Consider the following 11048-nt stretch of genomic DNA (forward strand, 5'->3'; position numbering starts at 1 on the left):
CTGCAAGTAGTTTCATTTGACTGTCAGTGCAGGGCCCAGCCCTCTCCTGGGTGCCCTATGATTACTGTTCAGGAGCAGCACCATCTCTTGAGAGCAGAGAGCAGCGCCTCGTTGCTGGAGTTCAAACCCTCTGGCAAGGCCTCCTGTCTGCCTACCTGGGCAGTGCATGCTCACAACCACTTGTTAGCTTCTTTCTCAGCCCCCACTAATACTTACCAGATTTTCATTTAATTGTCTGGCAGTCTGGGCCACTTAACATGTAGTATCCTTGCTTTGCTAATATCCTCTCTTTGCTAAAAATAACAATAAGACAATAAATACATGTTAAGTATTTTTATGCACCAAGCACTTTTCTAAGTGCTCATTTAATCCATTAGACAATTTTTTGAGGCAGATGCTTTGTTATTAGTATTCCAGTTTGACAGAAGAGGACACAAACACAGATAAATGATTTCCTCAAGGTCACACATCTAGTAAGTAGCTGCCCCAGGGTGTGACCCCTGGCAGTGTAGCTGCTGAGCCTTTTCTCTTAACTTCTCTGCTACACTACTTACCCTAAGTCCTTTCAGAAGAGTAGGAAATAAGACAAGCTTGGTATCTCTTCTGTAGTTGCACAGTAGCTAGGTTGACTTTTTTAATGAGATATATTAAGAAAAAATTAATGTGAAACCAAGAAAGGGTCTTCCTTTCCTTCTGTAACCCCATTAAGCCCATTGCTAGACATCTAGCCAATTATAACTGTGTTTAGCAATGGGGCTTTATTTTCCCCAAATTAGGTACTACCTGTAAACATTAATAATATGTTGTATTATATTGACTATGAAATACAATAGTTAGTTGTATTGAATATCTATTGAATATAGACTAAGGCATTATTATACCAGGCTGAACAACTTTGCTGTCACTTGATTGAAAGAGGACATTGGGTCCCATTTTGAGTGGTAAGTAGATAGACATGGTTCTGAACCTGATTGAGTTCACTGTAAACTATCATTGAGGTGAAAACAAGTATGTCTCATCATTTCTGCCTCTCTGGTAATGATCTAGTCACCCCATCTGCCTTCCACCATACAAGCCTAATGTTCAGAGCCTTCCCTTCCATCCTCTGAGGAATATTCACCATGCCCAGATTTGGATTTGAATTTTAGTTTATTTTCTGCTTTCATTTGGATTGTGAAGAAATGAATGGAAAACTACACAGTATTCTTGTTTTAAATGAAAGATAAAAGGCAGAGTAGAGGAAATTCTTTTAGCGTCGCTTTTTTCCTGTTTCCTTCCCAGTTCTGCACATAATATTGTTTTTGCTTGTTTGTATGCATTTTAATGCTGCCAGCTCAGAAAGGAGCTGCCACAGAAATGATGTAAATTCAATAGCAGGTGACTTCTGTGCGGGAGCCTGACAGCAAGCATAACTTCTCGTGTAAATTCTGAAAGCAATATGTACACTATTTGTTGTCTCAGTGTTTGGCTATTCCTTTTGTGTATTAAAGTGGCCTTCTAACGTAGTCCTTTTTCTCAAAAACATTAATATAGTGAAGGTAACTACTAAAAATGGGAGGTTTAATTTATCACAATAGTCAGCTGGTTGGCTTTAGTAGTTTGACATATATAAAATCCAGTTGTGTAGCCGAAAATGTTCTCCAAGGTTTTATAAAAACTGAAAACTATTAATGATTAGAAAATGAAATTCTTCTATTAAATGAGAACCAGAGCATAACGGTTCAGCATGTTAATGTGGAGTTATTTTTTTCAGCAACCAACCCTGTCAGATATGACCATGTATGAGATGAATTTCTCTCTCCTTGTTGAAGACACGTTGGGAAATATTGACCAGCCACAGTACAGACAGATCGTTGTAGAGGTGAGTAGTAAGAAATGAAGATTGCTGAATAAATGCCTTCTCTCTGCTCCATGAAAACTAGTATAAGGGAAACTGCCTATGAGACCCAGAATCCTATTCTTTCCAGTACCCCGATCTCTCCTGTGAGACCCAGAACCCTATTCTTTCCGGAACCTTGATCTCTCCCAGCCGAGTCCTCAAGAAGATGGCCACCCCTGACCCAAGGCAAGGCACACGAGCAATTCAGACACCTCAGGCTCCTCCAGGAAGGGAGAACCGACCCCTGCTTTTCAGCCACACAATCACCCCTCAGCATCAAGTGTATCAGCCACATCATAAAAGTACAGGAAGTGACCTTTTTCTATTCACTTTCTTTTCTTTTTTTTTCCTATTCACAGAAATAAGCACAACTATTGTAGAAAGTTTCAGCAGTTTAGAAAATTATAGAAAAGAATATGTTTCCCCCACACTCACTAGGAAGAGATCATTGCTGTTAATATTTTGAGGGACATCTTTCTAGACATCTCTATGTGCAGAGAAGACATGTCATTGCATGGTGTATCACTGCCCTGTATAAAGTTACATGTAAAATTAACAGAACACATGTGCCCTTTTGTCATGTTAAACATCACCCCAAATACATAGAGAAGCCACCAATTGATGAGTTTAATATTTAGCTTATCCGCACTTTGTCTCTTTCCCTGGGAATGTATCCATCCGACTTTTGTGTTTCTCAAGGGTAGATAATATGTCTTATTGCTACAGAAGCTCTGTGTGACTGCCAACCTGGACATGGCACCTCCTCAAATCTAGGATGTCTGGAGCTGCAGTCAGAGCTGAGTAGATTTAGCCTCCTCTTTGATGTCCCAGGATGTGGAATAGTATCAGCCAATCATTTTCACAGCATGAGGCAGACTGGGTCGCGAAAAGACGGGGTTATTAGGCAGGTGAATGCCTTGCATGTCTAGTACCCAGCATCTGGGACATATAGTAGACATAGAGATCCTTCTTGTTGACCACAATGAGGTCATTCCCTTTGCAGAAGACACTTTCCTTTAGACCTACAGCAAAACTTCATATTCTCATGGCTAAAGGCCTGCCCTAAGGTTTCCCACATTGTGACCCCTGGATTTTACTGTGTTTCCTTTGGTTCTTTCAGGTTCTGTTTTTGAAGCATCGAGATAAAATACAGTCAATAAGAATCCAAAATTGGGAACTATGAGGCGTGTTTCCTGTTCAGTGTACAAATTAGGAGCCATAAACATCATCAGAGAGCCTTTACCAATTATTGCATATGCAGATATTATTTTTGCTTATAGGAATTTAGCATCTAAAATGAACATTACCACTTAGGATAGGTGTATGAGATGGCCAAGCAATAGGGTGATTCGTTAAACTAAGATAGTTTATACAGACCAAATAGGACTTTTGTCACAGGGGTCAGAGTTAAACATATTTTTTTAAAACATGGCCATCCCTTGAGAAACTACTGTGGCATCACAGACTTATACTCATTTGGGTCCTGGGCTCCAGGTCGTTTGATCCTGAACCTGGGTCCAGAGTCTCCATTGAACCTACCTGGCTTCTCTGGGTTTGGTCCCTGACCCCTCTCTCCACAGACAGTGTTTTGGTGTCTTGCCAACAAGGATTGACACCCAAAGGCCTAGAAAGAGTTCAGACACTTTGGGTGAATAGGGTATCATGTATTATGTACATGATGGGTTAGGAAAGTCATTTTTCTAAGTTAATGGTTTTATTTAACTGATGAAAAAACATTTCTAGGGATACACACAATGAAAAAAAAGGTGCACTTTCCAAACAGAATTTATGCAAATAACTTGCAAAATTAGGAAGATTCCTTCCATAGGTGATCCTTGAGCCCCTCATCATATAGAATATCCTTTGGATCACCCATCCATCTGATCAAAGGGTGAAAACATGTCACTTATGGTTCATATAGTTGGCTTTCAATGTCTGTCTCTTCTAGTTACTTATGGTTGTATCCATTGTACTGGAAAGAAACCCCGAGCTAGAATTTCAAGACAAAGTAGATCTAGACAGACTGGTCAAAGAAGCATTTAATGAATTTCAAAAAGATCAGAGTCGGCTAAAGGAAATTGAAAAACAAGTAAGTACACAGCTTTTTTTTTTTTTTTTTGAGAATTTTTTCATTGTCTCAATTCTTTAAAATATCCCTAATCTCTTTTCATTTACTTTATAAAACAGATTCACAGGTGCAAAATAGGATACTTGAGGGGCAGTCTGCCTTTTTCGAGGAATTAATGTTACTTTTTAGTTAATTACTAGTCAGTTGAGCTGTGAAGTTCTGACAAAAAAGAGATCTAGAAAGAGATAAATTTCCTTTATATGGTTAGCATAAAAATGTTTTATCAGAGAGGAGGCATAGACTCCAGAAGGCTATAAAATTAAATTCTGGGGACAATAGAATGCAGTGGCAGGCTACATTGGTGCTGTGTACTGCCTAATATAGGCCCTTCCAGGTTCTCTGTTTAATATTTTATGTTCAACTGTAAAGAGGTTCTCTAAGTAAATAAAAATTATCAACAAAGGAGAGAATACTAAAAATATCTGTCTTTGTTTTATATACACCTCAGGAAAATGAAAGAAAAGCTCAGGAATCTCATATTTTCCATAAGGAAATCTTTATGTGAATTTATTTTTCCCCCTAAGCTGACACGGATTTTACCTGTCAACTCTTTACAAACAGAAGATTGAATGCCTTGCTTACTGTTTTCCTTTGTAGGATGACATGACTTCCTTTTACAACACTCCTCCCCTGGGAAAAAGAGGAACATGCAGCTATTTGACAAAGGCGGTGATGAATCTGCTGCTGGAAGGAGAAGTCAAGCCAAACAATGATGACCCGTGTCTGATTAGCTAGTGGGGAAGGTGTAGGAAGCTCTGTTGAGACACATGTTCTGAAGTGTGTTGTGTTTCATGTTCAAGCTTAATCAAGGCAGCCATTAATATACGAACTGAGCATGCTGGGGAGGTGAATGCCACATCCTTGGCGGGGTTATGGACCTCTTGCATGTCATAGCCAATCTAATAGTAATGGTAAATGTTTTTAATCAAGCAGAAAAAAGTTCTCATGATTATGCCAACTACAATAGTAATCCTCACTGAGTGATAAAAATAGTTTATGAATTGAAAATTTGCCACTGCATGTTTTATGATCAAATAGTTCATCAAAATGAATCTTTGCTCTTTGGACTGAATTCTTACCATACTGCCATTAAAATAAATTTGCCAACTAGTAATGCATACTGGAAATCAAAAGATATTGAAAGAATGGTGAACTTCTCTTAGTGGTATTGTCATGCTAAAAGATGTTAATATACATCATAAAAGCAAAGTCAGCCAGCTGATATTTTGGTTCTCAAAAACTGCATTATTAATAATATTTTAGTATACAGAGCTATTCTACAGTTTTTACACTGTAAACATGACTATGGTTTTGTATTTGCTAAATATAGGGGTTGGACTAAAATATAATAAATCTGTACCTTATCAAACATTTTCTTTGAGCTCCTGCTAAAAATAGGACATGTCTATGATTGTTCAAAAATATGTTAAATTTAGGCTCAGCACAGTAGCTCACACCTGATATCTTAGCACTTCGGGAGGCTGAGGCAGGTGGATCACTTGAGGTCAGGAGTTCAAGACCAGCCCAGCCAACATGGTGAAAACCCTGTCTCTACTAAAAATACAAAAATTAGCCAGGCATGATGGTGCATGCCTTTAAACCCAGCTACTGAGGAGGCTGAGGCATGAGAATTGCTTGAACCAGGAGACGGAGGTTGCAGTGAGCTGAAATCCTGCCACTGCACACCAGCCTGGGTGACAGAGCGAGACTCCATCTCAAAAAAAAAGAAAGAAAAAGAAATATGTTAAATTTAAGGACTGTTAACCTACTTTCTACTAGTAAAAACAACATTAAGGGTCATTAAATTTTATTTCTGAATTAATGAACATATCTGGACATTCTTTGTTCCTAGGTTCACAAGATTGAGCTTCAAACTCCGGAGTGTTTTCATTTAATTGATTTAGAGGTAGAATGGAAGAGAATCTATGGATCTATGGTAGCTACCATTATACACATTTAGTTGCCCAGTTTACTTAAACTTTAATAAAAGTAGAAAGTAGATTAAACATTTAAATTTTATTTCTTTCCTATATAGAAAAAAAAAAAAGGCCCATGAGTTTGAGCCCTTGCCCCAAAGAGAGTTGTTTTTCTGATCAATCTTACTGGAGTTTCACCTGAGAAGATAGATTTGTCACATAAAAAATGCAGCTTATTTGTAGTGTTTTGAAAGGATGTAAGAAAGGATGAGTGGCTTCAGTATTGAGTCAATTGATATCAAATGGATGGATGTGTGAGCAAATGGAAAAATCTGCTGTCAGTCACATTTCTCATAACATTGAGGTACAGTGCCGAGATCTTGCATAAGAAATTGTATGGATATTAGTTGGCAAAATTGAAATGAATGAGACACAGTTGGACCCTAAAGAACTAAGGAGGGGGATTGACAAAGAATAGAATTAAACTACTTGACTCAATATGTTAAGAGAGTTTATGAAAAGATAGTCGTGAAGGGTGAAGCTAATTTGTAAAACTTATGCCTGAAAAAAACATAAGCATGAAGTCCATGGAGAGGGAATTGAGAACTGACACTTCATTACTGGAGAAACTGGAAATTAAAGAAAGGGAAACAAAAGACTTAAAATTTTTGTTTGCCGAAATTTTTAGGAAAGTAAACTGTGTTGTAGTGTTAAGAATTTTTTTTAAAAATCTGATTAGCTGAGCAAAGTTACCAGAAAACTGCTATCCTAGTTGAAATCAAACATTACTCGCAAATGTGTTTTCTGAGTGTTAGCTTCCTGCTTAAATGTTACATATGCAAAATTCTGAAGTTTTCCTGTGCTACTCCTGAAAGCATTCAGAATCTGTGACACGTATTGACTTCGTGCTTTGAGATTCAAAATTTATTGTTCTGAAAGTTATATTTAGAATCGGTAAATCTTGATATTCACCTTTACAAAAGCCAATGCCTGTTTTCTTATTAGAAAAGCAAAAAATAATAAGAATTAGAACACAGAACTCATATGAAATTTAGAAGTCTCATTTGGTCTACAGAGCCCAAATGTTTTAACAGCTGCACTAGAGACCGACTGGAAATATTAGCACATTTATTTAGGCATGACAAGATTTAAATCTGATTTAAAGCCTCCTTTATCACAATGGCAGATTCACTGCGTAAATTTATTGTACAAGCAACGTCTGTTGGAAACTCCTGACTGAATATCAAGTTCAACTACATTTTCAGAGCATCATTTTAAGAAACAGGATGTTTTCCAGATTTTCTGCTGTTACTTAAGCCTGAAAACATCATATTTCAATTTTTAAAAATTAAAATGGGGAAACAATCAATGACGAAAACCACGATTATCTCAATAGATGCAGAAAAGGCCTTCGATAAAATTCAACACCCCTTCATGCTAAAAACTCTTGATAAACTAGGTATTGATGGAATATATTCAAAAAAATAAGAGCCATTTATGACAAACCCACAGCCAATATCATACTGAATGGGCAAAAACTGGAAGCATTCCCGTTGAAAACTGGCACTAGACAAGGATGCCGTCTCTCACCACTCCTATTCAACATAATATTGGAAGTTCTGGCCAGGGCAATCAGGCAAGAGAAAGAAATAAAGGGTATTCATATAGGAAGAGAGGAAGTCAGACTGTGTTTGCAGGTGACATGAGCCTATATCTAGAAAACCTCATCGTCATCTCAGCCCAAAAGCTTCTTAAGCTGATAAGCAACTTCAACAAAGTCTCAGGATACAAAATCAATGTGCAGAAATCACAGGCATTCCTATACACCAACAATAGACAAGCAGAGGGCCAAATCATGAATGAACTCCCATTCACAATTGCTACAAAGAGAATAAAATACCTAGGAATACAGCTAACAAGGGGAGTGAAGGACCTCTTCAAGGAGAACTACAAACCACTGCTCAAGGAAATAAGAGAGGACACAAACAAATGGAAAAACATTCCATGCTCATGGATAGGAAGAATCAATATTGTGAAAATGGCCATACTTTCCAAAGTAATTAATAGATTCAATGCTATTCCCATTAAACTATCATTGACATTCTTCATAGAATCAGAAAAAACCTACTTTAAAATTCATATGGAACCAAAAAAGAGCACATATAGCCAAGACAATCCTAAGCAAAAAGAACAAAACTGGAGGCATCACACTACTTGACTTCAAACCATACTACGAGTCTACAGTAACCAAAACAGTATGATCGTGGTACAAAAACAGACACATAGACCAATGGAACAGAATAGAGATCTCAGAAATAAGACTGCACATCTACAACCATCTGATCTTCAACAAACCTGATAAAAACAAGCAATGGGGAAAGGATTCCCTATTTAATAAATGGTGCTGGGGAAAGTGGCTAGCCATATACAGAAAACTGAAATTGGTCCTCTTCCTTGTATCTTACACAAAAATTAAATCAAGATGGATTAAATACTTAAATGTAAAACCCAAAACTATAACAACTCTAGAAGAAAATCTAGGCAATGCCATACAGGACATAAGCATGGGCAAAGATTTCATGATGAAAACATCAGAAGGAATTGCAGCAAAAGCAGAAATTGACAAATGGGATATAATTAAACTAAAGAGCTGCTGCACAGCAAAAGAAACTATCATCATAATGGAGAGCCAGAATAGGAGAAAACTTTTGCAATCTATCCATCTGACAAAGGTCTAATATCCAGAAGCTACAAGGAATTTAAACAAATTTACAAGAAAAAACAACCCCATTAAAACGGGGGCAAAGGGGCCGGGTGCGGTGGCTCACGCCTGTAATCCCAGCACTTTGGGAAGCCGAGGCGGGCGGATCATGAGGTCAGGAAATCGAGACCATCCTGGCTAACACAGTGAAACCCCGTCTCTACTAAAAAATACAAAAAATTAGCCAGGCGTGGTGGCGGGCGCCTGTAGTCCCAGCTACTCGGGAGGCTGAGGCAGGAGAATGGCATGAACCCAGGAGGCAGAGCTTGCAGTGAGCCGAGATTGTGCCACTGCATTCCAGCCTGGGCGACAGAGCGAGACTCTGTCTCAAAAAAAAAAAGGTGGGGGGGTGCGAAGGACATGAACAGATACTTCTCAAAAGAAGACATTTGTGTGGCCAATAAACATAAAAAAAAGCTCAACATCACTGATCATTAGAGAAATGCAAATCAAAACCACAATGAGATAACTATCTCACACCAGTCAGAATGACGATTATTAAAAAGAAAAAACAGATGCTGGCAAGATTATCAAGAAAAAGGAACCCTTATGCACTGTTGGTGGGGGTGTAAATTAGTTCAGCCATTGTGGAAGACAATGTGATTCCTCAAAGACCTAGAACCAGAAATACCATTTGACCCAGCAATCCCATTACTGGGTATATACCCAAAGAAATATAAATCATTCTATTATAAAGATACCTGCACACCTATATTCATGGCAGTACTATTTGCAATAGCAAAGACATGGAATCAACCAAATGCCCATCAATGAGAGACTGGATAAAGAAAATGTGGTACATATACACTACAGAATACTGTGCAGCCATAAAAAGGAACAAGATCATGTCCTTTGAAGGGACATGGATGGAGCTGGAAGCCATTATCCTCAGCAAACTAACGCAGGAACAGAAAACCAAATACCGCATGTTCTCACTTATAAGTGGGAGCTGAACAATGAGAACACATGGACACAGGGAGGGGAACAACACATACTGGGGCCTGTCAGAGGGATGGGGAGGAGGGAGAGCATCAGGATAAATAGCTAATGCATGTGGTGCTTAATACCTAGGTGATGGGTTGATAAGTGCAGCAAATCACCATGGCACATGTTTACCTATGTAACAAGCCTGCACATCCTGCACTTGTATCCCAGAATTTAAATTATTTAAAAAATCAGAATGTGGGATCAACTTGATGTCATCTTCAATATGTTATAAGCCTGTGGTGCCTTATTCACACCAAATAACATTTATTGGACACCTGAATACATTTAGCTTTTCACCAAAACTCTTAAACTGTAAATTCAGGGCCAGGTGTGGTGGCTCACTCCTGTAGTTCCAGCCACTCAGAAGGCTGAGGCAGGAGGATTGCTTGAGTCCAGGAGTTGGAGGCTGTAGTGAGCTAGGGTCACACTATTGCACTCTAACCTCGGTGAAAGAGCAAGACTCTTGCCTCTTAAAAAAAAAAAAAAAAGTAGATGCAGATGCTTTAAGCCTTTATGAGCATGTATATTAAATAGATGGCATATGAAAGTGCATATTCACACTTCACAATGTGGCAACAGTTATAGCAGCACAGAAAGACCACATTTAAATCAAGGACAGGTTGGAAGTAGCATATAGCAGTATGCAGCCATATAATAAAAGTACTCCATCTCAGAAACTAAAAACATGAATGAAAACTGAGGCAGAATGGACCAGCAAAACCATACTGGCAGCATTCAAACAAAGGAAGCGGGTAGTACAGCCTCACACCATAAACTCAAAAGCAGCAGCAGACAAAAGACCTACTAGAATTAGAATTTGGCTCCTATACTCTGGCTTCCTAGAAGCTGTGCATGGGCGAGGACAAGGTCAGTTAATTTGTGAAAAATCAAATGCATTTGGAGGGAATCAGATGCCTGTTGAGTCGGCACTTAGGGGAAAATTCAGAAAGTGTTTCTCCAAGGTGGAAGCTCCTCCCCCACCACACATAACATCATCCGGCATCATATAGCAGGGCTACTGCCAGCCCACGCTCAGTCCTGTGTGTGAGTGAGTGGTACCTTTGTACAAAGAAAGGTCCTTTCTCTGAGCAGATGCAACCCCACACCAGGACACACGGCTCAGAGTAAACTGGATTTCAGCCCCCAGCTGCATTCTCATTGGCTCCCTTGTGCAGTGCACTGACCTCATGACTGTCTCAGTCCTGCTCCCCAAGGAAGGGAAAGCTGTTGGGAGTAGCATTCTGACTCTGTCTGGGAGGGAGGCAGATGAGGAGCAAGGTTCCCCAGAACTCACTGTCTCCAATGGCAGGTGGTCTGGGAGCTGGTCCTGACCTGGTTCTTGTTACCTGAGAGGGCGAGGCTTATGAGGAGTGGCGA

The 11048-nt window shown here is 39.1% G+C and overlaps 1 protein-coding gene across 15 annotated transcripts in view; it reads left to right on the plus strand.

Annotated features, from left to right (window-relative positions):
- The window catches only part of PHKB (phosphorylase kinase regulatory subunit beta), a 240879-nt gene extending 235050 nt beyond the window's left edge, over positions 1-5829 (plus strand). For all 15 annotated transcript variants that reach the window (XM_063797099.1, XM_009430740.5, XM_063797100.1 and 12 more), the window contains 3 exons: positions 1754-1861; positions 3828-3968; positions 4605-5829. In XM_063797099.1, coding sequence (XP_063653169.1) covers positions 1754-1861; positions 3828-3968; positions 4605-4742 — 387 coding nt within the window. In that variant the 3' untranslated portion in view covers positions 4743-5829. The remainder of the gene's footprint in view (positions 1-1753; positions 1862-3827; positions 3969-4604) is intronic.
- The last annotated feature ends 5219 nt before the right edge of the window (positions 5830-11048 follow it).

This window comes from Pan troglodytes, chromosome 18, assembly GCF_028858775.2.
Source record: "Pan troglodytes isolate AG18354 chromosome 18, NHGRI_mPanTro3-v2.0_pri, whole genome shotgun sequence".
Lineage (NCBI taxonomy): Eukaryota > Metazoa > Chordata > Mammalia > Primates > Hominidae > Pan > Pan troglodytes.